Source organism: Ovis canadensis, chromosome 18 (assembly GCF_042477335.2).
Source record: "Ovis canadensis isolate MfBH-ARS-UI-01 breed Bighorn chromosome 18, ARS-UI_OviCan_v2, whole genome shotgun sequence".
Taxonomy (NCBI): Eukaryota; Metazoa; Chordata; class Mammalia; order Artiodactyla; family Bovidae; genus Ovis; species Ovis canadensis.
The window spans coordinates 80,124,205-80,151,457 of record NC_091262.1 but is presented as its reverse complement, the minus strand read 5'-3'; the positions used below and the strand labels follow the sequence as shown (position 1 = coordinate 80,151,457).

The window sequence follows — 27,253 nt, the reverse complement described above, 5'->3', positions numbered from 1 at the left end:
AAAAGGTACGAGAGATACAACCCGTACTTGACCTGACTGTTCTGATTACCATGCAATGTGGATCAAACGGTAAAAACGAACCCGGGCTGACACAGTCGGTATATCACGCCTCAGCGTTTGGTATTCAAGACTGTATTGACTCTCGAAGTAATAAACCATGACCCTGGATTTGACCCAATTATTACAATTACTTCTATGAAGCACAATAATAAAAGAATGGATTTGGAATTCTGCCCACGAGTGACAGTGGTTTACTTTAAACTGTCTACAGATGAGTAACACTGACATTCTTGTTTTCGGACACATTACAGAGCAACCTTGGGCCCCAAAGAGAGCATCAACTAAAAAGCACAATATGAGACAAACTGCTGTAGCCCGCGGGCTTGGCCGGGAGCCCCCGTGACAGGGGTCTGGACAGGCCGCAGGGTACCACCCGGAAGCCCGACAGTGTGTGGAGTGAGATCTCTGATCTAAGAGCAAGAGGAACATGGAAGGGCACTTACGGCACTGGCTGGAGAGCGTTCTTAATGCTGAGTAACATTTCCTTTCATTATTATCTTTTTAAGTTAAGAGCGGTAACATTCCTCTCTACAGATAACATCACAGGTGCCTTGCGTTTATATGAATTTCTTCACCCCTCCCTCAGTTGTTTTCACTGATTTGCTAATGTGAACTTGGGATGCTTCCTGATTACTTCAAGGTAAATCCTTGATGACACCAGGAGCAAACCTGATGATACCCACGCAAAACCTGCAGGAAGCAAGGAGCGGAGAAAAGACAGTAACCCACAGCATCTGAAGAACACATTTCTCTTCAGAAAACATATTTCCTAAAGGGAAGTCTGTAATTAACAACTGATGCATAGGGGTGTGCTTAATGAGGGTTGCTGCCAGACTGCGGTGGCTTCGTGAGTGCCCCTGGCCCTTGGGTGAGGGAGGGCAGCATTCTCACCAGTGGCTCCAGGGCAAGCTAATAAGGAGTGGACACCCTCCTCTGACCGCTGACCCGCAAAATGTGGGTGAGCCCTGGGGCCTACCCAGGGTGATGACAGAACTTCTACTTGTGTTTGCTTTTACAAAGACTAGAAAAATAGGAGGTACTAATATTTGACACAGGAGCTGACACACACTGGAGGTGTATGTTGAAGACTGCTCTGCTGCCAGGCAGGAGTGATTGAGACTGCTCCGCTGGCCAGGCAGTGAGGAGCCTCTCTAGGCCTTCCCGAGTGAATCCAACACAACCCAGCACATCACAGCTGGCTCCACAGGTGTTTACAGCATCTGTGCATCTCAATTATCGCAGGGATCGACGGACAGGACAACACGTTGTAACCGCCAAATTGTAGGATGGGACACAAAGTTACATCACTGAACTGTCGCTGTACTGGAAGGGGCGGCATGTGAACTCAGTCTCTGGGTAGAAATATTATCAAAGGAAACAAAACAAAACAAGACAGGGAAGCCCACTTCCATATGACTCATCTTGGTGGAGAAGAGAAACATTCCAAGATGCCAAAAGGATCAACTGTTGGCAGGACAGTCAGAGAGAGGCAGGACTTCTTAGCACAGAGATGATGGCTTTTCCCAAATAAACACAACCCCGATGAGAACCAAAGCCAGAGCTGCACGAACCGCCAGCCCAGAGAACGTCACTCTGAGAAGATGTTCCCGGAGGCACGGCCATGAGGCTGGGAACCGTTTCGCAGTCACTCACATAAGCAGATGCGGCAGGCTAGCTTTGAGAGACCCCCATGCGCCTCTCCCGGCCCCCAGCACCCACCCTCCTGACAGTGTGGGGACGAGAGCCTACCAGCATGTGCCCATTCTGAGCCCGCAGACAAGAGGCAGTCCACACAAAACGGAAACACGGACAAACTCTCCAGAAGGAGGGAGCCAATCCTTCAGCCGTGGCGTCCTGTCTTCCCAATACACTTATTCTGAGCACAAAGTGAGTGGGAATACGGCTGAACCCAATTACTACCAACTTGGAATAAATCTGGGATTCGTCATTAATAGGTATTAAATTCCACTTACGCTTGGCAAGTACCCCCCACCAAGAAGAGTTCAGCAATACTGCTTTGATTTTGAAAGAGAATTCACATGCCGGATTTTGAAGTGACTGTTTTCCCCACTGCCTCCTCCGTCTCCTGTCCTGAACCAAGTGTCTGCAGACATGAGAGCCCTTCTGTCGCACCGTCACCTCCCCCATAGCATCATCGCAGAGCCTCACAATGGGCCTTATTACCTGTCAGATGACGCTCCTTCACCTTGTCCAGCTTTACATCTTGACCATGCATGGCCCTTCAAATTCCCCAGATCAATCTGGTGAGAATAGAAGTCTCTGCAATACTGACTCTTTCAATCCACAAACATGAAATATTTCTCCAATTACTCTTTTCCTTAAATGTCTTTCAATAAAAATTTTATACTCTTCTCCTAAAAATACAGTACGCATCATTTTTCAAGGTTTATTCTTAGGTATCTGTTATGTTCTGATGCTACTATAAACTGTATCTTTAAAAAGATTCAAGAATTTTCTAACTGCTGCTGTAGTTTAGGAAAAAAAAAAACAGATTTGGAGTGTGACTTTTGTAACCAGTTACTCTTTTGTGACAATATACAGTCAAGGCTGTTCCGCAGTGACGTATATACTTGATTTATGACAGGACTGCACTACAGAACAGCTACAAGGGTAGCTGGTTACAAAAGTCACACGACTTTGATGCGGGGAGGGATTGGGGGCAGGAGGAGAACGGGACGACAGAGGATGAGATGGCTGGATGGCATTACTGACTCGATGGACGTGAATCTGAGTGAACTCCGGGAGTTGGTGATGGACAGGGAGGCCTGGCGTGCTGCGATTCATGGGGTCGCAAAGACTCGGACACGACTGAGCGACTGAACTGAACTGAACTGAACCCTTTTGTGTGTATGAAAACAAATTTCCTGCATTTTTTAACTAATTAATTTTTAATTGGAAGATACCTGGTTTATAATATTGTGCTGGCTTCTGTCACACATCAACGTCAGCCAGCCACAGGTATACACGTGTCCTCTCCCTCTTGAACCTCCCTCCCGCCTCCCACCCCAGCCCAGCCCTCCAGGTGGTCCCAGCTCCTATTAATTCTAGTGATGCCTCTGTGAGTCCTTTTGGATTTCTGTGTGTACCACCCTTTCATCCACGAGTACCGACACTGTTCTCTTTCTTGCCTGAGCAACGGTGCAAGGCAGCGGTGAGGGCTTCACCTTGGTCTCTCCACTGCCTCCGAGGGGAGCTCTCCCTAGCTCCCCAACCAGATAGACACGGACGACAGGACTCTACAGATGACATCCAGCAGGTGAAGGAACTGGTCTGCAGGTCTGTGCGTGCATGCTTAGTCCCGGCTAACTCTTTGAGATCCCACCTGCCAGGCTCCTCTGCCCACAGGACTTTCCAGGCAAGAATACTGGAGTGGGTTGCCATTTCCTCCTCCAGGGCATCTGCCCGACCCAGGGGTCGACCATCTCTCCTGCGTCTCCTGCATTGGCAGGCAGATTCTTTACCACTGAGCCGCCTGGTTCAGTGCCATCTCAATCCAATCCAACGGTGACTTCTGTGAACTGATAAGTGAATTCTAAAAGGTACATGGAAAAGCAAAGGGGCAACACTCACCAAGACCCTCAGAGAAGAACCACAGGGTGGGTGGGAGGACTTGCTGTTCCAGAAATCTAGACTCACAGGGAAGTTTCATGAAGGAAAACGGCCACCAAGAACAAGGCCCAGAATAGACCTGTAGAGATGTATATACTCGATTTACGACAGGACTGCACTACAGGACAGCGAAGAAAGATCAGTCTTTAAAAATACAGTTCTGGACAGGAGAGAAGGAAGGATAGAGAAAGAAGAAATCGGATCATATTCTATGCAAAAATAACAAGTTCCTGGAGGGCTAGGACTTCAGTCTGAAAGATAAAACTCTAATGCTTTTAGAAAATAATACGAAAGAATATCCCATGTAGAGAAAGAAGTAGAGAAGGACTTCTTACGACCTAAGGACTGCAATCATTAAAAGGCCAATGTGATGAACTATATAAAACTCAACCCTTTTTCTTCATCAAGATACCACGAAGAATGAAAAGACATGCCACAGTAAGAGAACTATTTGAAAACATATAGCCAATGAATTAACGTCTGGAACATGTAAGCATTTCCAATAAGTCAGTAAGAAATACGCAGAGTACCAATAGAAAACGAGGCAAAAGTCTTAACCGGGTACTTCATGAATATGCCCCAAAGGCTAACCAACTGCCACTCACTAGTGGCTGCTGCTGCTGCTGCTAAGTCGCTTCAGTCATGTCCGACTCGAGGAATGCAAATGAAAACCACAGTGAGATACCACGAGACACACCGTAGACTGGCGGACAGTCTGAAGACACCCAGTGCTGGGAGCAGCCGTGTTGGGCTGGGCAGGGCTGCTGGGCAGGGCTGCAGGGCCCCGCGTCACCAAGGACAGAGGCGGACAAATGTGCTTGCGAGCTGGGATGCACTGCTGGGAATTATATATGTTTTAAATACATATATTTAAAATATATATTTTAAATACATATAAAACATGGGCTTCCCTAGTAGCTCAGACGGAAAAGCGTCTGCCTGCAATGCAGGAGACCTGGGTTCGATCCCTGGGTTGGGAAGATCCCCTGGAGAAGGAAATAGCAACCCACTCCAGTACTCTTGCCTGGAGAATCCCATGGGCAGCGGAGCCTGTTGGGCTATAGTCCATGGGGTCGCAAAGAGTCAGACATGACTGAGCGACTTCACTTTCACTTCACTAAATACACGTGTGTGTGTGTGTGTGTGTGTGCACGTGTGTATGTTTATATAAACCTAATGGAATTCAGGCACACATGCACCACAACATGTGTCAAAGAATGTCCACAGCAGCACTAACAGCTTGAACCAGAAACAATCCAATGTGCACCAGCAGTGGGCGTTACATAATATTCTGTCTGAAGCTGTGGCGATGAATGAAATACGGCCACACACAACACAGACGTACCCTACAAAATCAGACTGAGGGAGAGAGGCAAGATGAAAAGGACTTACTCAGTGTGATTCCATTCATACGGAGGCTAGAAACAGGCGCCCCAAGACCTGCGTGTGACCTTCAGGGAGTTGTGGGGGTGACTGGTGGGGGTGCTGGTTACAGGAAGACCTGCTTTGCAATGATCCTTCACACGTTGCGTTTGTTGTGCACAAGTCTTGTGAGTTACATTACAAACTGCAAAGGTTACAGAGTACACGCACATGGCAAAAAACGCCCTCAAGAACCCTCAGGAGCACACAGCGAGCCGTGAGCCCCTTTCCTCCACGCCCGTCTGCTGCCTCCGACCCTCCTCCCAAAGGCAAGAGCCTGGGGCCCCCAGAGCCGCCCAGCACACACTCCACACACTGGTCTACACAGGCGTCTCCTACACAACAGCTTTAGAGGTATGAGCACTGACGATCTCCAAACTAACCTCGATGGACACACACACAGACGATCCCAGCACATTTTCTAAGGTCCCTCCAGGCATTTCCGTTGAAGAATTTAAGCTCTGGATATGAGTGTGTGTGTGAGTTTTTTTTCTTAATAAATTTTGAAAAAAATTCCCAATCAAGATGAAATCTTAATGACCTCTAATTTTTTCTAACTATAAATAAAGTGTCTCCCTATTCCTCTCAAAGAAAGGATCAGCAATTATGACTTCAGATGCACAATGTAAAAACGGCGGTACGACTTGTTCATCAGATCTAATGCATCTGGTATAAAGCAGAGCAGAGCAGGCCCCAGCCTTGAACACATCGAGCCTGTATCACAAGGAACTGATTTAAGAGTGTATCCAGCATACACACACCAGGCACGACAACAAAGAGATAAATTAAAGCATGCTACTTGATCTAAAAGAAAGCAACAACTAAAAGGTGTGAGAACTGCAATGATGCGTGAGGCAGGACAGGGCCTGGGGGTGGGGAGTGTGGTGCAGGGAAGGGTTCCTGAAGGGTTCAAGGCACTTGAACTTTGCCTTGGAGGGAGGGCAGGAGCCACGTCAGCTCCAGGAGGCGAAGGCTCGCTGTAGAGGGGCTGGGCCCCACTCAGCTGGGAAAACGATCCACAGGTGCTGTGCCATGCAAGCTGTTCTGGTCGTGTCTGACTCTTCGCCACCCCATGGACCGTAGCCCACCAGGCTCCTCTGTCCGTGGGATTCTCCAGGCAAGGATCCTAGAGTAGGTTGCCACGCCCTCCTCCAGGGGATCTTCTGGACCCAGGGATCGAACCCGAGTCTCTTACACCTCCTGCCTTGGCAGGTGGGTTCTTTACCTCTAGCACCACCTGCCCACCTCTCAAATCTGAGCTCAAAAAGACAGAACCTTACCTGAAGGCAACAGATTACATTTTATAAACCTAAATTAGTCACAGTGGATCTTCAGCCATACATTTTCATAGAGGAGAAACTCCTGTCTTGCTCACTACTTAATCCTTAGTATCTAGAACTGGCCAAGCACACAGCAGAACCTCAAATAATCTGTTGAATTTGAAAAAGTTGATCTGAAGGAAACAAATAAGGGTGATTTAACTGAGCAGCGTCATAATTTAAATCACACTTATATTAAAATAATGACACGGGTATCAGAGCAGAATGCAAAGTCCATATAAAACTTATGACAAGTTCCTCAAAGAAGCTGCTCGTGTGAGGCATTTCAGCACTCTAAATTCTCAGAGGTTTGCATTTTGACAGGAAAACCTGAGAAGTACTGCGAGTAGATAGATTTGAGTCAGAGAGGGTTTTTAAGTAGATGACCGACATAAACGCGACCTGGAAGCAAGATCTCTTCCCAAGTGGCACAGGGCACTGGAGTGGAGATGCCAGAAGCAGGGGATCTACAGGAGGGAGAAAGCAGCGTCTACGAGCTGACTTCTCAGTCTTCTCACGAGGCAATCGTGACTCCCGGCACGGCTCCGTAGGGCGCTGGCCGGGCAGGGGTCATTTTTGGTAATAATTAGCTCTTACTCCACAAATCCAAACTTCTGCAACTTGAGAGCCTGAAAAATACGCTGAATGAAACTCTCACTTCTCTATAGACGATGCGATGAGACCAATTCTACCCGGATCCGTGGTGCCTACGTAATTTTAAAGTTGAGCGAACCCTCCCTCTCCAGCGGTTCCTCACTTGGCTGATGAAGTTAAAAACCATCATCAACCTTGTCTTTCTCAGCGTCACAGCGCAAGGGTCACAGTTCACCTATTCTAATGCGTACACGGTCCACGTCAACACCGAACAGACCAAGCTTCTCTTTCCCTTTCTATGTTCTCTTTCTTTCTCGGTGGTCCTTGAAACAAGGTTGGACTTACAATCAACAGCGTCTTAGATCTGATGGGACTTCACCACACACACTGAGCTGAGGGGTCAGATATTTCATACAAATACAGCCCACAGGCTCTCCGCGTCACACTCTCTTGTCTGTACCGCCTACACAAGGAGCTAGTAACCCGCTGCTGATGTGAAGGGGCCAGAGCGCCAGGCGCGGTCTACCTGCTGCTCGGGGAGAACCAGCGGCGGACGGTTGGCCCTGCATCCTGCCTCGCTGTGCAGAGCTGCCCTTCTCCGGTCCTTCTGGGTGGCGTTCCGGGCGCCGCAAAGTGGAAACCCCGCCTGCTCTATAACCTGGATGTCAGTCTGGTGATGCAAGTATGCCAGCAGCTTCTACATCACCACTCTCACTTTAAACACATTTCGCTGGTGGTAACTAAGGCTCGAAATCCATTATGAACGCTCCCTTTGCAAACTCCAATTCTGTAGTTTATCAGCTGAGCTGCACACGCGCGTGAAGCTCACCTCCTCCCTCCCACAGGAAAAGACCTGCTCCCTGGGGCTGAGTCCAGGCTGGAAGCTGGCTCAGGACAAGCGCACCTCGTGTAAATCCGACATCTGACTGGTTTCCTTGCCAACCCACGCGTGCCTCGTTCCAGCCTTGGAGACCCTTCTTCCCCTCTGGTTTTCCTGCAGTTCTTCAGTCTTGTTTGTATTCACACACAAAGCAGGTCCCATTCCTCTTCCTCACTGACCTTCCACCACTGACCCCCAGCCCACCACCCCTTTCTCATGAGACTACAGTGTAAACTTATAAGGCAGTTATTCTCATTTCAGAAAGCATCATCTGAAGCCAAGGTCTAGTTCATCCCCGTGCCCTGCACCCTGGTAACTGGCAGCTTTGCCAGGGAGGCGGGCGGGGCGGGCAGAGGCTGAAGGAGGGTCAGACTGAGGTGAGACAATGGCCAGCAGAGACTGGTTTCCTCGGAAAAGCTCTTCGTCAAGGCAAGTGAACTCAGGGGAGGACATCACATGGAGAAACAAACTGATTCCCAGCCTAGACCCCGCCGCAAAGAACACGGCGAAGTCACGACAGGATTCGAAGCCTGGAAAACCTCCAGTGGACACACAGGGGCATTTAGGAATGTGTCTGCACCTCCTGGCGCAGGCGATGCGTAAGAGGAAGTCAACAGATGTGGGCTGAATTATAGCCTCCGCTCTTTTGACAGTGAAAGATTAAGTCAAACGCCTAGGAATAAAGAGACTCAGCCCCAAATTTGTTGACAAAGGCTTTCTTTCCTGCTTAAGGACTTAGCTCTAGAACGCCTCATTGGGGAACAAATAAGACACTCACCATGAGTACAAATTAGTAAATGCCCAACATCTCTGGTCACGCTGCTTCCTCCCTCACTGAGGCTGGCGTTTCTGATGAAATATTATACAATACCACTGTACCTGGCGACCAACAGCGCCAGCAACACAGCAGCTCTTATCTAAGGCACAAGGACAGGTTATCACTTCAGGAAAAGAAACCGCTTTTATTACATTTGACAAATAAGAGACGGTCAAACGAAGGCTGCAGAACTTCTCATATCTTTACCAGTGGACAGAACCGTGTGGAGTTGTGAGAAGGATATATTAAAAAAATAACAGAGGTTTTTCAGTTTTTATTCACATTCTCTACCCCCATTCTCTGTGTCTCAGATAGATGAGTGATTCTTTCTGGACACAAGCTCTTTTAAGATGTACTGGGGGCTCTTCACGCACATATGGCCCAAGGCTGAGGCACGAAGGACCAGTGAAGGACATGGTCCAATCAACCCCGAGGGACTGTGTGCCCCGGGAGTCGGGGCCCGGAAGCCATACAGGCGCCAGGACATCGGGGACCAGGACATCAGGGGCCAGGACATCGGGGACCAGGACATCGGGGACCAGGACATCGGGGGCCATGTGCACACTGTGGGTCATCCTCCCCTGGCAGGGGAAGGTGATGGAGGTGGTGCGAGACCTCTCTGAACCCTCACGGGAGCTGCCAGCCTCATCTCCCGTGCCCACCGTCCTGTCCCTCGCGGTCTAGTATTAACTAATCAGCACTAATATTTACCTATGCTGGGTTCCGGTCTTCAGCTCACAACCTGTCAACTACTCCCTGTCCAGAGTCTGGTCCTGGTAAGGATGCCAGCAGATAAGACGGAGGACAGCCCCCCATTTCCGAGGCTCAGCACATCCACTCTGAAGGTCGGGGGGGGTGCCCACGCCCCTCGAGGGACACAGAGCTGAAGCCGTCCCCAGGGGCTTCCCGACATCCCACACTGAACTTGGCCTCAACTGGGGAGGACCATGGAGGTGAAGAGGGGGCACAGCTGCTGTGCCCCCAGCAAACAACAGGCATCTGACCAGTGCACCACAGCGGCGGGACAAGGACAAAGCCAAGGGTGCTTGTGGGCGGTGTTCCGACACCCCTGTGCAGGGTGGTCACCGCAGACTAAACCCTGATACATGAGATGCGTCGTCCACGGGGCTGGCCAGAGGGTCAGTTGGCTTGGAGAAAAACAGGCCAACGCAATCGCCGGTGTTTTTACCATCAGCTGACACAGGAAACACTGTGTCTGGCGTGTGCTGAAAGACACTCAGCCGCTCCTTTACTACCAGTTGACCCCAAGCTGCAGGGCAGACTGAGACGATGCCTCTACTTGGTCCCCGTTTGCTTGACGTGCGGGGCCTGGTGACAGGGAGAGCCAGCCGGTCTGATGGGGGCTCTGCCTGGCTCCCACATGAGCTGTTCCTGGACCCAGGAAGAGGAGCCCGCCCCGCCCGTGGGCACGGTGAGGGGCAGAGCTGCAGGCGGTGCCAAGGGCCACAGGAGGAGCCCGAATCCAGCAGGCAGCTGCAATCTCCGTGTCTGGGGACAGGACGGGCACAGCCTCACGGGGAGGATGAGGCATGCTGAGAACCAAGGTGGAAAGGGAGGATACGTGGGGTGGAATTTCAGCACCGCCTGTTACTAACTTAGTGACCTTGGGCAGGAGGCTGGACCCCTGTGGGCCTCAGTTTCCTCAACTGGGAAATGGGGGGTAACTAAGCAGTGGGAAGTGGGGGGCTGTGAACAGATGAGACGTGCTGCAGTGATGTCTGAAACAGACCATGCCCTCAATACAGGGTGCTTGCTTCTGTCTCCCATTAATCAGATGCAGTGGCTTGTTAGCTTCTATTACTCCATCCTGTTTATGCGCCTATCCTCAGAAAATGTCTGCTACGGAAGCAACGTTTTTCATCCTCTCCAGGCACTTCCGAGCAGGCCGCCGATGCCCTGCACTCAGCAGCGAGCCCGGCACCTAACAAAGGCCGACTCTCAGGCTGTTGGTGTCTGGTCGTGCATAACACAATTACGTGGGTGCTCTGGCGAGCAGGGCGCCGTGGCCGTGCTCGGCTGCCCCGGTCCCTGGAACAGTGCGGCGCGAGGGCGGCTGCGTAACTGCTGGCCAAGAGGGGCTGGATGGACCGCAAATCCAATTATGAGCCATGTGCCCGCTGGGTCATGGAGGAGCCCATCTCTCTGATGAGTTCATGGATGTTTTGGACTATCAATTTGTGGCGTAACTGGATTTGGATGGGAAAAGATCCCTGAAACTCGAAAGGTTTATAAGGGAGGATGGTGGAGCTGGTTTTCTGGGGTGTGAGCCTGCTGCCTGAAGCTTACCCGGGTGAGGAGACAAGATGAACTGGAACGCAGAGGCAGACCAGGTCGGCAGGAGACACCACCGTGCCCTGCGGTGGCCAGTTGCTCGACGTTTCTGGGCCGCGGTTTCTGCATCTAAAAACTAAGGTTCTTTCTGGCTCGACGAGACTGTAGGAGACCGCTGCTCTCAGAGACTGGGGTATCGGCAGCAGTTTCCAGAGTGGGGAGATGAAACTACAACAGGTCTCTAGAAACAGTAACTCCTACATGGGCACCACAGGGAGGGACATACACAAAACCAAGGGCTTGAACCTAGATGCGATATCTTTCTGCACACGGCCGACCGCCAGTCAACATGAATTACCCCAGCCAGACGTTTAACGTTGAAATAATATATTTAAATCAATTTACTCAGTTTAAATAGCATTTTGAAAAAGAACTATCTTCAAACCCTTGAGATAAAATCTTTGAAACATAACTCTCCGAAATAACAGAACAACTTGCTTACAGCAATGCTAAAACTGGCTGTGAATGGGTGTGTGATCCGAGAAGCAGCGACTCTAGTCTCAGGCTGGCAGGTCAGGGCACAGAAGGGAAGCCCTCACCTGTGGCTGTGGTCAGGTCCGGCGGCCTAGTGGCTCAGACAGTAAAGCATCTGCCTGCAATGCAGGAGATCCAGGTTCAATCCTTGGTCTGGGAAGGTCCCCTGGAGAAGGAAATGGCAACCCACTCCAGTACTCTTGCCTGCAAAATTCCATGGGCAGAGGAGCCTTGTAGGCTACAGTCCATGGGGTCGCAAAGAGTCAGACACAACTGAGCGACTTCACTCACTCACTCTCTCTGCTGGCAGGTCGGGGGACTTCCAGCCCCAGCTCTCTGCCTGCAGCTCAGCTGAAACTCCGTCCAGCTTCCTCGCCTCAACTGTATAGAACATTTCAGATTTTATTCTTTTTTTTTTTGCTGGAGGTCCAATCTTATTTATTTTTGCTTGAGGACTGAAGACTTTCCTTAAACAATTTTGAAAATTTAGCTTCCTATCGTATTTTCTTTTGCTAGTTTTCCACACTTCCACACTTCACATCCTGGAGTGTAAAGTCAAGCGGTCCTTAGGAAGCGTCACTACGAACAAAGCTAGTGGAGGTGATGGAATTCCAGCTGAGCTATTTCAAATTCTAACACATGATGCTGTTAAAGTGCTGCATTCAGTATGCCAGCCAATTTGGAAAACTCAGCAGTGGCTACAGGACTGGAAAAGGTCAGTTTTCATTCTAGTCCCAAAGAAGGAAATGCCAAAGAATGTTCAAACTACCGCACAAATGTACTCATCTCACACGCTAACAAAGTGATGCTCAAAATTCTTCAAGCTAGACCTCAGCAGTACACAACTGAGAACTCCTAGATGTACAAGCTGGGTTTAGAAAAGGCAGAGGAACCAGAGATCAAACTGCCAACATTCGTTGGATCATAGAGAAAGCAAGAGAACTCCAGAGAAACAAGTACTTCTGCTTCACTGACTACACTAAATCCTTTGACTGTGTGGATCACAACAAACTGTGGAAAATTCTGAAAAGAGATGGGAATAATAGAACATCTTACCTGTCTCCTGAGAAACCTGTAGGCAGGTCAAGAAGCAACAGTTAGAACAAGACAAGGAACAATGGACTGGTTCAAACTTGGGAAAGGAGTATGACAAGGCTGTATATTGTTTACTTGCTTATTTAACTTCTATGCAGAGTACACCATAGAAGGAGAAGAGGGCGAATAAATCATAAGCTGGCATCTAGATTGTCAGGAGAAATATTAACAACCTCAAATACGCAGATGATACCACCCTCATGGCAGAAAGCAAAGAGGGACTAAAGAGCTTCTTGATGAAGGTGAAAGAAGACAGTGAAAAGGCTGGCTTAAAACCCAACATTGAAAACACTAACATCATGGCATACAGTCCCATCACTTCATGGCAAATAGAAGGTGAAAAAGTGGGAGGAGTGACAGCTTTTATTTTCTTGGGCTCTAAAGTCACTATGGACCGTGACTGCAGCCGTGAGATTAAGATGTTTGCTCCTTGGAAGGAAAACTAGCAGTAGTAGTTGTTCAGCCACCCAGTTTTTTCTGACTGTTTGTGACTCAATGGACGGCAGCATGCTAGGCCTCCCTGTCCCTCACCATCTCCCGAAGTTGGCCCAAGTTCATGTCCGTTGCATCAGTGATGCCAGCCAGCCATCTATCTCATCCTCTGACGCCCTCTTCTCCTTCTGCCCTCTAACTTTCCCAGCATCAGGGACTTTTCCAATGAGTGAGCTGTTCGCATTAGATGACCAAAATGCTGGAGCTTCAGCTGCAGCATCAGTCCTTCCGATGCGTATTCAGGGTTGATCTCCCTTAAGATTGACTGATTTGATCTCTGTGCTGTCCAAGGGACTCCCAGGAGTCTCCTCCAGCACCACAGTTCAAAGGCATCAACTCTCTGGCGTTCTGCCTTCTTTACACTCTGGTGTTCACAACCATACGTGACTGGGAAGACCACAGCCTCACAGCCTTGACTGAACAGACCTTTGTCGGCAGAGTGACGTCTCTGCTTTTCAGCACACAGTCTCGGTTTGTCATAGCTTTCCTGCCAAGAAGCAGTCGTCTTCTGGTTTCATGGCTGCAGAGTTAAAGAGCTGGCTTAAAACTAAATACTAAAAATATTAAGGTCATGGCATCCAGCCCCATTACTTCATGGCAAATAGAAGGGGAAAAGGGGAAAGCAGAGACAGATTTCCTCTTCCTGGGCTCTAAAACCACTGCGGATAGTGACTGCAGCCATGAAATCAGATGAGAAAACTAGACAGCATATTAAAAAGCAGAGACATCACTTTGTCAACAACAGTGCATGCAGTCAAAGCTATGGTTTTCCCAGGAGTCATGTACGGATGTGAGAGCTGGACCATAGGAAGGCTGAGTGCCAAAGAATTGATGCTTTCGAACTCTGGTGCTGGAGAAGACTCTTCAGAGCCCCCTGGACAGCAAGGAGATCAAACCAGTCCATCCTAAAGGAGATCAACGCTGAATATTCGTTGCAAGGACTGCTGCTGAAGCTGAAGCTCCAATACTTCGGCATCTGAGGCAAAGAGCTGACTCATTGGAAAAGACTCTAATTCTGGGAAAGACTGAGGGCAGAAGGAGAAGGGGGCGGCAGAGGATGAGACAGTTAGCATCATCGACTCAATAGACATGAATTTGAGCAAACTCTGGGAGATAGTGAAGGACAGCGGAGCCTGGTGTGCTACAGTCTGCGGGGTCACAAAGTTGCTATTCCACCGAGTGACTGAATAGCAAGGACATCTTCACTTTTATCTCTTTTAAAGACTTCTAATAGCTCACCATCCTTGAGTACTTACTATGTGCCAGGCATTAACTCTTCTAAGCCCAGGAATCGAGTTACACAAAGAAACAGATCCACACAGAGGTTAAGGTGACGAAGCTCAGAAGTGACAGGGCTGGCATCGAGTCTAGGCAGTGCGACTTCAGAGCCTCTGCAGGGGACAGCTCTGGCCGCTCTGGTACCACCCACTGGCCAGGAGCCCTTTCAGACCCAGGCTGGTCTCCACGTGCTGCCCGCTTCTTATGGGGAAGAAGGGTGGCCTTGCTGCTCCTGGTCAAGATAAAGACTGTGACTGTCCCCCAGTCTCTGTAAACCTTAACAAAACGTTAACTAAATTATTATTTCTAGAATCTTAAAATTGCCTCAAAAAAAAAAAATCTGTGAATTAAAATCAGCAGTGTCTAATATAAGTAACTCTGACATGGGCCAAGTTCCCCGTTAGCTCGTATCCTAGATGAGAGAACGGCCCGGACAAAGGAACCTTTTCAACAGACCATCAGATGTCTGGGATTTTGCCTGAAGTCCCAGGCTCTCATCTAATACCACCACCAGCCAACTAAAGATCCAAGCTGTCCACTTTTCCTTCTACTGACTCTCTCAGATGCTCAGTGGACTGCGAAACGTGCCCCACGCTGGCGCATGGAGGACACACAGCACCTCAGCTCCGAGGTGGGACCTCCCCCACCAGCTCTCCGCCCAGGCCCGCCTCTCAGGCACCCCAACCCCACAACTCTCTTCTCCCCGCAGAACATCGCCCTTCCAGCGTCTGCCAGACAGGCTGCCTCAGATGGCCGCTGCCTCAGCCGCAGGGTCCCGGGCCGCCATCAGAGACTAGAGACAGAGGTGCCTCCGCCCCTCGCTGTGAGCGTGCTGTGAACAGACCCCTAAAGGAAGCGGCTTCTCCAGGAAACTGCGAAGAAAGGGAAGCAGAATAGAAGGCCCTGCCAGACCTTCTAACCTTCCTCGGAGGGTTTTTTTTAAATCATCACATGCTCACTAGTGAGCTGTATTTAAGGAAGTGATTTTCCAAAATTCGAGGACTTTTTCTTGTAGGTTTTCAGAAGAGTCATCTTGGGAGAGGAGAGGGTAGTCATAGTCAATTAGAGGGTTGATTTCTGATTCCTCCCAGGTTATAATAAAGAGTCACTGCTCTAGTCTCCAATCAGATTACCGATAAGACCAAACTGGTATCTTACCATGTAAACCCTTTATACAAACGCCCCCAAGCAACTTCACAGCCCTCAGACATTAAGCAAGCATCACATGACCTCGTGGTTTAAGAGACTTGGATGTCAGGACTGGTAACGATGCTGAGGTTTTACCTACTAGACGCTGGGTGTGGGAAGAGAATTTCCCCTGGAATCACCCCCTGACCTTGAGAGGGAAATGCTTACTCAGGCCAATTACTGGTGACCTGTGAGGTGTCAACAGCCACACTTAGATGCTAACCAAGGGATCACTTAATGTCACACTTTTTCTTCCTCTTTTTCTGAAAAGACTATTTTTGGCCTAGATTGAAAAGACTACTTCCTCCTGAAACTGGCCTTGGTCTCACTGTCCCCGCCTCTAACCTCACACCCAACCTCCATGGCCTCAGCGCAGAAGACGAGGCGGGCTGGACACAGACAGGGCTCTCCGTTCCCGGAGACAGGCTTCGAGGGGCATGTCAGCCACCCTGCGCTCCGGCCGGACTCACGAGGTGACCCTTGGTCTGTGACAGAACTGTCAGGGCTGCGCCAGACTTGGTCGGTCGGAGGAACAGACCACTTGGGATTCAGTGAAGGAGGGAAGCCCCAACCAAAGCGCTCTGAGGCACATTCGAGAGAAAACGTAAGACGTATTCACCACGCTCTTGGGACCCCGGCAGTGTGCTGATACACACCACGCTGCCCGCTCCCAGGGCAGACTGATGAGAAATCTCGTTCGGCACAGTCACTCGCCCTGATGGCTGGCCGGGAGAGACGGAACTCAAACCCAGGGCCTCTAACTCCACCACGCGGCGCCCTCTCAAAAGAAAACCAATGAACAAAAGCCGGGGAGGAGTCTCTTGGGCAAGACGATCACGGCCAGAAGGGAAGGCAAACTCAGGACCAGTTACCCATGGCGGTGGTGTCTAAAGAAAGAACCAAAACACCACACGATTAGTGGTCGTAGGCAACTTTCCGATCCTGTGACAGTTTGTGCCTGACTTTGAGAGTTGAGGGATCTCCCCGCTGACCCCAAGCAACCCCGTCTTAAAACATCTGCTCTGGTCATGACAGGCAGGCCGGGACCCCCAGGCATCAGCGGGCCTGAGCGCCTCTCAGGCCACTGAGGACGCCAGAGCAGTCCCAGGGTGGGCCCGAGGGGCAGACCCGGGTGGCGGGTTTCCCTCACGCCCATCCCCTGCTCCCCCGCAGCCTGGGCCGAGAGCAGACGGGAGCCCAGCGCGAGGTTCTGGCCAAGCCAAACCTTCTCTCCTGAAAGCTGAAGTAGCGGTACTCTGCTTTCACTAGCTGGGGGTCTGAATTTGGAAACGAGGGAAGAACCGGGCAGATGTGATCGCAGTGGCTGCTGACATGCCTGGCTTTAGCACGTCCACACTCTGTGCTGGGGCTCACGCCCTCATCACACTGGAAGTAGAACCCACAGCGACTCCTTGAGAGAGAGGTTATCATTCCCAACGTACAGATGAGCAGACAGTTCCTCAGCAGGTTAAGTGACTCACTCGAGCTACACCGCCAAGCATAGACAGACACAGAGAAGTCACCCAGTGAAAGAGGGCGTGAAGGGGTGCTTAGGGTGAGGTGACAAGGGGGAGGAAGACAGCACGGGAGGCCAGAGTGTGGCCGCAAGTGGCCGGACGGCCATGAGCCCAGCCCTCCCCTGAGGGCTACTGGGACCCAGACCCCTCGGTCTCCAAGTCCAGCGCCACCGGGGCTCCTGTGCTTGGAAGCAGACAGGAGGCTGCGGGGCTCTTTGCAACAGTCTTTTTGGGCTGAACTCAGCGGGCCTATCCCAGGGTTCCCGTGCTTCAGGCATCCCCAAACACCTCAATTTCGGCCACATCTGTGCACAGTTGTGCTACTGCTTACCTGGTGTTTTTATTCAAGTGGACATACTTTTTACTAGGCCTTGTCCTAAGCAACAACAATCTAAGAAATTGTGGACTTGACACGCTAATTACATACTTCTATATTCATCAATATACAATGTTTAAAGTGAAAGTCGTGTTTGGTCAGTCGTGTCCGACTCTTCGTGATCCCATGGACTATACCGTCCATGGGGTTCTCTAGGCCAGAATACTGGAGTGGGCAGCTGTTCCCTTCTCCAGGGCATCTTCCCAACCCAGGGATTGAACCCAGGCCTCCCGCATTGCAGGCGGATTCTTTACCGGCTGAGCCCCAAGGGAAGCCCATATAATGTTTAAAATAATGTTGAATTCTGAACCACTCAAAACCATCTCTCGTGCCACCAGCAGCGTGTGCCGACCATTTCTGGAAGCACCTTGGGTTACCCCAGCGTGTAAAGAACAAAACGAAACTCTTCTTTCACCAAGTTCATGCTTTTCTTTGTTGACTCTCACTGCCCAGCAAAGGGCATACTTCGGAGTCCTGAATGAGAAGCAAGATCATTCAACTCCTCTGGTACATTCTGTTTCTCTCACTGAGGGAACAATTGCTCTCGGCCTCTGCTGACCCTCTGCCAGTCTCTGGTTCTATAAATATAAGACTATTTAGGAACCCTGTGTCAGAATCTCTCTATCAATCCCAGGCAATCAATTAGTGCTTTCAGGTTTTCCCTTCAAATCTACATCATAGTATTGCTGCCAAAACAAGAATGTCTTCAGACAAGTTAAATTCAGCTTTAACCAGTGTAAATAACAGATAAATTCTTCTACTTATTTAAGGAATACAATACAATAAGGTGGCCACGTCCCACCTCACAAATCAAACAGGAAGGTAAGCACCTTCTTTTGTGCATTTGGCAATTGTTTTAGTGTTATGAATTAGAAGTCAGCTTAAAAAGATGCTACGCCCACTGGACCATTAGGAGCATGAATTTTTTTTTTCTGAAACTGTGCTAAAACAGCTCGATTCAAAGGTTGAACTGACCCTCCAAACTGGTTTCTAATACAATTTTTCCTTTAATACACTGTTGTATATATTCTAATACTTTAGGCCTCACTGAATTCTTTTTTGGAAGTAGCTAAAATAATAAAATGTCCTAGGTAAGCATGCAAGCACGTTTTCTACATTAAGCTATCATAAACACCAACAAGAAGGCTCATATTTCATTAGTTGTAAAACAAGACAAATCACCAAAGCTGAGCAAGGCTTTGGTGCTTAATACTGCCTCTTGTTGCCACCGGCAGTGTGTGCCAACCATATCTGGAAGCACCTTGGGCTATCCCAGCGTGTGAAAAACAAAACAAAACCAAACCCCTTCCTGTGGGCTGCTCGCCCTGCACGGCTGCCACTTCTGCCCACCGCAGGGCTTCAGGTGTAGCACCAGGGCTGTTTACATTCACACCTGGTGTGACAGGTGTGACACAAAAGTGCTCAGAAACGTGTGCTGGATGAACACGTTGACAAGAAGGCTCCAACAGGGCCCGGCCCAATGCGTACCCCCTCACAGGCACACCGGCACGTCTTCGCCTTCCTGCAGCTCCCTCGGCCGGATACCCCACGCCATCTGACCGCTGCAAGTCCAGCTGGTGGGCAGGCGCCCCCTGGGAACCTCACTGAGCCTCCCTTCATCCTCTCCCCCTGCAGCTCCCCTCGACCTTCCCCACAGATACATGGTCCTCGTCTGGTCTTCCCCAGCCCACGGGCTCCCGGAGGGCCGGCCTCCTGCTTATCTCTGTGTTCCTCGCTTTCTGAACCTGAAAGCCCAATTCATACCTTTCAACTCAAGGGCCTGACACAGGGGCTATCATCTGACCCAACTTGATAGAAACCGTGTGTCTCTTTGGATACCATAACAGAGTTATACTAAACTTTACCCAAATATCTTTGCTAGAGGATACCCATTTCACGTATGCCTAGCACAACACAGTGCCTGCGCTGTGCTCCTTTCTGGGCCCAGGAGCCCCGGGAAGCTCTGGTGAATTTCTGGCTGCTCTGATTTACGCAGGTCTGGGCGAACCTTCAGTGGCTGTCAGCCACAAAGCAGGACTGAATCGGGACAGACTCTCCAAAGCCACAACTGAGCATCTGTTTACAGTTCCGAGGTGGATCATCCTTACGGGTGATACGCTAGTCTTAGGATCCGAGGGAGCAGCGTATAGCTCACAAATCCTCTGCGATTCCACTTGGGAGAATGGAAGGTTTCAATGATGTAAAATGTTAGAGGGGCTACAAACGTGAACTGGCGACAGGGACCCGAATTAACGGATTAAGACGTTGCTTCCCTCCTGTGGACAGCAGCCAGCTGAGCCTTGGAGAACGAGTGGGAGAGGAGAGGCGCCGTGACGGTTCACACTGCAGGTTCCCACCGAGTCAGGACACCGACGGCAGGCCTCATTGAAGCAGGTGTTTTCTTTACAAAAGCAGAACTCCTTTTTATGGAATGATACAGAATCTGAGGTTCAGATGGCACCCTGCGTGCCCTTGTTTCAGTTCTGGCTCTTAACAGACAAGAACGTGGACCAATCAGCTGTGGCAGCTGAGGACAAAGTAGAAATGACTTCAGAAACTTTTCTCTTTGTTTTTTGGTCACTATGGACGCTAAACCAGTGTTCAGTTTCCAGTACAACTTCAACGCCTCAAAGCAGAAAACAATGCTGACGAGAACCACGAAACAACAAGGGGGACGGAGTTGCCAGCAGCCTGGGAGGAGGCGCGACTGGAAGGCAGAGTCAGGGCAACAGGGGGGTGGACTGCCGCGGAGCCACGTCTGAATCCCTCCCGCCAAGGCCCGTGTGCTTGGGACTGCCTGCCGTGAGCAGGCTCGAGGCACGGAGGACCATCTAAACACTGCCCGAACGCAACACACTTACAAACATAAAGTCAGGTTAAGAGGAAAAATCACCTTCCTAAAAAAAAAAAAAAAATCCACTTGTCTGACTAGAGATCTGGAACTGTGACTTCAGGAAACTAAGGAACCTGGACAGTGGTGAGCGTGCCCGTCCCCCCCAGAATCCCAAGCCCAGTGTGGCTCTGACCCAGCGCCTCGGTGGGCTTTCTGTGGGTTTCCTTCAGGAAGCAGCAAGGAAAGAAAGTCTAACAACAACAATGCTGTGCTCGGAATTTGTAACAAGGGTTCTTCACTTAAAAACAGACATAGGATCTTTCCTCTCCATTCTTTTTTGGGGGCAGAGGAGGACAAATTTCACGTTCCCCTTTCAAGGGTTACAGGACAGGACGTCACGACCGTCTCCAGCCTGGTGGCTGGCGTCCCAGTAAACGCCAGGACAGAGCCACTGACAGAGCGGCAGAAGAAACTTTATTCCAATTTCTCCTGATGGCGAGTCCAAGACTTCAACTTTCCAGGGTGAAAGGCTGTGAAAAGCTGATGATGTACATTGTGAGGTGAGACTAAAGAATATCTTTGAGTTTCAGTGGAGTCCTAAAACCAACTTTCTTGCTGTCCCAAAGCAGAAAGTCGGTTGATCTGGTTAGCTTCTGATGATAATGCTTAGAGACACAAATTAATAATATATACCGGCGTGTTGTAAGCACACATCCTGTGCTCACCTGGATGCAGGTAACCCTGACACACCCCCCCTCCCACCTTTCGGCTCATATATAATTACAACATTGAATAAAACGACTTTAAAAAAAAAACGAGGAGAAATTCACATGCCCTACAATTAACAACTTTAAAGCGCACAGTTCAGTAGCATTTAGTGCATTCCCAGCGTTGTGCAATCGCCCCTCTCTGGCTTCAAGACTTCTTCATCACCCTAGAAAAACACCCTCCCCCAGCCCCTGGCCACCACTAACCTGCCCTCTGTCTCCGTGGATTTGCCTATTCTGGAAATATAAAGCAAATAAAACATGGGCTCTAAGTTACATGAACTGTCTGAAATAGTATGTGGTAATTCCAAATGTAAACGAGGCATAAACAGGAGATTTGTGGCTTAAAGCGATGTTCTTAAGTTTGATTTCGCAGATCAATAAAATTTCACAAGGAATCTTAAAGACTGACATTGGCTTACCACCCTAACGGACAAATAGGAACATTCTTAAAAAAAATCATAAAAGACATTTTAATACCAAAAAAGAACAACAGAATAAAGGATAGGCCTGTAAATTGAATTAATTTAGCTGTGTGAAAACTCCACATTACATCACTTTTATCTCTGCCTGGACAGGCAAAAGCCTCGTCACAGAGCAGCACACAGGCATTTGGAAATGACAATTTCTGGGCCGTCAACTGTCAATACATCTGAATCTAGATAAACTAAGGAGAGTGCTCCTGGCCGAGAACTTGACCTTCCAAGAAAGGATAACTTAGGGAATGGAATGGATTGCACCCTGTAGCAATCTGTTTGATGGTCAAGACCGACAAGTTCTAAACCTGCCTCAAGTCTCAGGAGGAAAGGGCAGCAGCCTTGAGGAGACACACACTGGCAGTCTGGCAGCCCCGCCTCACCCCGGTGGGTGGACGCCAGCCTGGGGTCTGCAGAGGCGATTCAGAAGCAGACAGCCAAAGAAACCACCGTCACAAACACAAAAGCTCTACCGGGCAGGTTTCCTGCAACTCGGCCTTTCAAACTGGGGCATGTGACCCAGCGTGGGGGCAGGGATGTGTGCACAAGACCGCAGGATAAACACGACAGGCTTCCTGGAGTATCTGTCTCAAAAAGCAGTTAAAATCGTGGCCAACGTCTTTACATTAAACTATGATAATCATACACAGAACACAAAATTCAAATAGCTTTCTGAGACAAAACCCAAGACTTCAAACATTTTAGGGGTTCTTACTAGAGCAGAACAGACTCATTGGAAAAGAGCCTGACGCTGGGAAAGACTGAAGGGGAGGAGAAGGGGACGACAGAGGATGAGATGGCTGGATGGCATCAAGGACTCTGGACATGAGTTTGAGTAGGCTCTGGAAGTTGGTGATGGACAGGGAGGCCTGGCCTGCTGCAGTCCATGGGGTCGCAAAGAGTCGGACATGACTGAGCAACTGAACTGAACTAGACCAGAACAGGACATGGCCCAGACTCCCAACAAGAGCAGGTTTCTCCCCCCAGTCAGAGGAGCTTCCAGGCAGAGTGTGGCGTGCACTGTCCTGACCTAACCAACGCTCGCCTTGACAAGACTACTGAGAGAGGCCAGAGGAGCTGACAAACTGGCCCTAAGGACTACATGGAAATGCAAGGAACCCTGAATACAAAACAGTGTGGGAAAAGAACAAAGCTGGAGGACTTCTATTTCCTGATTTTGAAATTTCCAATAGAGCTACAGGAATCAAGACTCTGGTACAGACATATAGACCAATGGAACAGAATAGAGTCCAGAAATAAATCCTCACACTTACGGTCCACTGGTTTTCCACAAGCGTGCCAAGTCCATTCAGTGGGGAAAGAACAGCCCTTTCAATAAATGGCGCTGGGAAAACTGGATAGCCACATGCCAGAGAACGAAGGTGGCCCCTTACCTAACACCATGCACAAAAATTAACTCAAAGTGGATCAAAGACCAAGTGAAAGAACTAAGGTGGTACAACTTTTTGAGGAAAACACAGGAGCAAATCTCTGGATTAGGCAATGATTTCTTAAAAATGACACCAAAAACCAAAAGCAACAAGAGACACATTAGATCAACTGGATTGCATCCAAATTAAAAACTCTTCTGCTGCAAACGATAGCATCAAGAAAGTGAAAAGAGAACCCAGAGACTGGGGAAAAGTGTTTGCAAAGCATGTCCATACTAAGGGATCATGATAACAGTCACCACCGTGGACTGCTCCCTGGAGGCTGCCCACACCTCACCCACCCAGTCAGCTCCCTCTCGCCCGTGACCCTTTCCTCCCTCTGCCAGGTCACCACACTCCCCTCGGTTTTCTGCAGAGGGCGCCCCTCTTGTGCCATCAGAAAGCCCAAAGCCATTCAGCCTCATCTTCTCCAACCTCCTTCTTTAATTCCCCCGCCTGCCCTGGAAATTTCTGAAAACCCTCTCTGCTGAAGACAATGCTACGATTTGGGTCTCCAGCAGATCTGGCTTTGACAGCCTTACCACCCACATGCAAGAAAGGAAGAGGGCTGACCACACCGTGACGACACCTGAAATACAACAAAACTGGTTCATGCGACGAAGTGAAATGCAACGGGGAAAGGTCAGTTCAACCAGAACCGTACAGTCTGAGTTAGGCCCTGGTTAGGAAGTGGAGGTGACTGAGAGCCTTCTTGCATCCCGGGCTCTGCAATGAGGTCGTGGACGTAAATGGGCTGGGCCAGGGCTGGCCAAGCGAACCTCTGGTCACGTCTCAAATCCAAGTCCGTGACAGTGGCCTTCCCGCACCGTGTTCTAGCTGGTTAGCTAGGAGCACAGCACAGGAACACGGAAAGATGAGTAACCACACATGCCCTCCACTTTAATGCTTTGTCTCCCTTTTACTTTTTTGAATAGGAATATGTTTACAGCATACACACACAGTGATAACCCAGGCATTTCCCTACCAAAGATATCAGCTTCTCGCCCGTCTCTGAGGTTCACTGTGGGAGTAACCGGGGCCCTCCCTTCCTGTGTGACAACCACGGTCTGCAGCTCAGCCTTCTCACTCCTAGCTCCCTGATGGTCTCGACTTCTGGTCCGCAAAGCGATGCTGCTTACTTGACAAAAGCCCTTTCCCGGAGCTTCTCTCACCACACCCATCATAACACACTCCCCGATGTGCTGAACGAGTCACCCCTGGTCCCTGCCAGCTCCTGGGGACCACCAGTGAGCTTATCCAGGATGACTTTGGTGAGGCCTCCCCGCCCCCGCCCCACTCAGCCAGACCACTCTCTCTTCCCCAGTGCCAACCTGAAGGCGCCCAGACATGCACCTTCAGTGCTCAGCAGTGCACCTACAGCGCCCAGCACAGCACCGACCACCAGGGTGGTGATTTATAAATATCTGTTCAGGGAAGGAGACAAAGCTTTAGGGGGCCAGAAGGCCACAACTAAATTTCGTTCTCTATATTCCATCAAGTTTTCCTTCCCATCAAAACAAACCTGGTGGACTAAAAGTTTGGGGTCTTAATTTTAACCTTATCTGGCACAGTGGAGGCCGGAGTGCTGCTATGCTGCCAGTGCTGCATTCAACAAGAACACGTGCACAGAGCTCTCGGAGCAAAGAATGAGGAAGGAAACATCTCAGAGCTTTATGAAAATCAGGGACATGAGCTCACTGGCTTTTAAAAAACTATTTTTAAAATGTAAACATCCTCTCAATTGTATACATCATCCAAAAGCAGTTGTCCTTTCTAGTGTTTCCCCTTGGACAAATGCTTATACTGAAACAGCCAGTTTTCAGATAAAGAATGTCTCTCCTCCCTACCACCCGAAAGCTCCAAATTCTATTACAACAGAACAATATATCTTACTTTGTTCTAAATTCTAAGATCACTCATGAGGAATCTTTACCAGTCGTAAGTTTATGTTCAGCATTGAAATACTCTTGTTAGCTATGGTGAAAACAAAGCTTTGACGTAAATCTCTTGGGACGTGCGAGGTCCTTGGACCAAGTGGAAAGCAGTCCCGGAGACTGTGTTTCTTCAACAGGAGCTTCCAGGTAGGTTATGCTAAGGGCAAGTGGGTGCGCTGTAAGGCTCCACTCAGTTAACTTCATCCGTACCCACAAACCCCCAAGGCACAGCTCTTACCTTCAAGACCCAGAATCTGCATCTCTTGCTTTTCTAGATGACACCATAAGATCAACTAACCTGGTTCCAGCTGCACGGCACTCTCCACCCCTCTGAGAAACAGAGCAGAGAGCACCGCGCTGCTAGATCTCTGTGATAAAGGGGCTGCGAGAGCCGCAGTGCGCACACCAGAGGGGTGTGGGCCGGGAGTCGTGACTCAGGAAACCCAGGAGCTCGTCCTTCTGACCTCGGGCAAGGCCAGGAACCTCTCTGCTTTGGCTTCCACAACTGTAAAAGAGGGACTAATAAAACCTGTTTGCTGCCTCGTAGGAGAGAGGGGATGGTTAATGAACACCTGCAAGGTGCTCTGAAGATGAAAAGGTTCCTGGGTGCTAATGACAAACAACTGCAGCCTCCATCGGCCTCTGGGCATCACACGGGAGGACGAACTGCCCCGAGTAAGAGCCGGCCCTCCTCAACAGTTTCTCTCTAGGCCACACAGTTTCGAAAAACCCTGCAAGAAATGGATGATGGCAGTGCTTAGTGTACCAGACGGGACGCAGGGCCATGCATTGGGATGGCCGATGCCTGAGCTGCACCAGCCCTTGCGTGGCCTTGCCTCGGTTCTGCACACTCCTAACCCGTCTAAATATTTACCTGGGTGGCGTGTCTGAGTTACTATGGATGTCACAGTCAAGGCGAGTAACTGGCTGATAAGTCCCTGTTTCCTGGTAGAGAACACATTACCGAATATGCTTCTTAAATGCCCCTTTATATTTTTTAACATGATGTAGTGTTAAAATTACAATCCTGGTTTAGCTTACATTTCACTTCGGGGCTCTCCTCCTTTTTTAAAACACAAGAAAGGCTCAAATAAGCAGATGATCAAGGCAATATACTAAACAACAAGGCTACCAACTGAACTAAGTTGGTGTCTGGCTTTAGAGACACATGTGAGCGCATACATGTGCATATACTCCCCAGAGGTGTCTTCCCAATCCAGGCAGATGGGAAGGTCTATGTTTAACTGGGTACTGACAATTGCAATGCATATCAAATTAAGTGCCAAAATTCAAGATCAATATTTGAAAATCTATGTTTAACTGTGCACAAAACTTAGAAGTGAAAAATCCAGAATTCATATCCACCGACACTATTATTGAATAAGTCAACCCAAGGAAAGTTACATGCCTTAGAAAAGGTCCGTTTCAAGATCTGACAGCCTCATCTGAAGAATAAATGAGACAAAATAAGAAAGGAGAGTGCTTAATGGGAAGAAGCAGGCAGAGAGGAAGAAGATAAGCAAAAAGACATCAGGACTTTGCAAGTTTAACTTTGGCTTAAAGTGTAAACTTAAGTTAACCTTTGTTTAAGATGAATAATGCTTCTTCAATAAAATGTCATTTGTGACTTTACTGCAAAGAGATAATGTTTTTAAATTTATTAAAGTCATAAAAAAAACCCCCAAAAACCAGTCACTCAAGTTCTCTACCAGTGCAGCATTTCTCTTAAGGATAAAAGGAGCAATCTGCTTATTCTCATCACGTGCTTCTGTCCTCAGGGACAGGAGGCTAGAATTTGAATCTCAGCTCTTTTCTTTCAATTCCCTTGAAAAACAAGTAATTTAATCAAATGCATTTAAAAATATAGCACATTCATAGACTCAGGAAGGTCTGGAGACAGCCAAGGACCCCAGTAACCCTGTAAGACACACTGTTAGGCCTTAGCCTTGAATCCGACAGCTCGACTGCGACGTGACTGGATCTAATTTAAGGGGGTCCACTAAATTGACAAGTCCCCAGTGTTTTCAACATCTAGGAAAATATTCTAAAAAGCAGGCAAAGGTGGGTCACCGGTGGTGTCTCAGGTAAGATGACTCCTGGGGACCAGGCCTCAAGCACAGAGAAGGGGCCACACCTCCAGTGGGGAGGTGTGGGAGAAGCCAGCCCAGCTCCAGTCCGACGAGCCTCACCACTCACTGCCTGGGCAGGTCTGCCCGCGGACGCTCCCTCTGGACCTCTGCACGACGAGCACAGAGCCTCGGTGCCACCTGGCTGTGTGCTGCAAGCGCCCGAGATCGCCCCTGGGCATGAGCCAGAGGC

The 27,253-nt window shown here is 49.4% G+C and overlaps 1 protein-coding gene across 28 annotated transcripts in view; it reads right to left on the bottom strand.

Annotated features, from left to right (window-relative positions):
- The window catches only part of PPP2R5C (protein phosphatase 2 regulatory subunit B'gamma), a 140,219-nt gene that overhangs the window by 59,472 nt on the left and 53,494 nt on the right, over positions 1-27,253 (bottom strand). For 5 of the 28 annotated variants that reach the window (XM_069559838.1, XM_069559846.1, XM_069559845.1 and 2 more), the window contains exon 1: positions 25,173-25,309. The exons of 22 other annotated variants lie outside the window; for them this stretch is intronic. In XM_069559838.1, coding sequence (XP_069415939.1) covers positions 25,173-25,194 — 22 coding nt within the window. In that variant the 5' untranslated portion in view covers positions 25,195-25,309. Of the gene's footprint in view, positions 1-25,172; positions 25,335-27,253 lie in introns of those variants that run through there. One more of the 28 variants, XM_069559836.1, reaches the window with a different exon arrangement.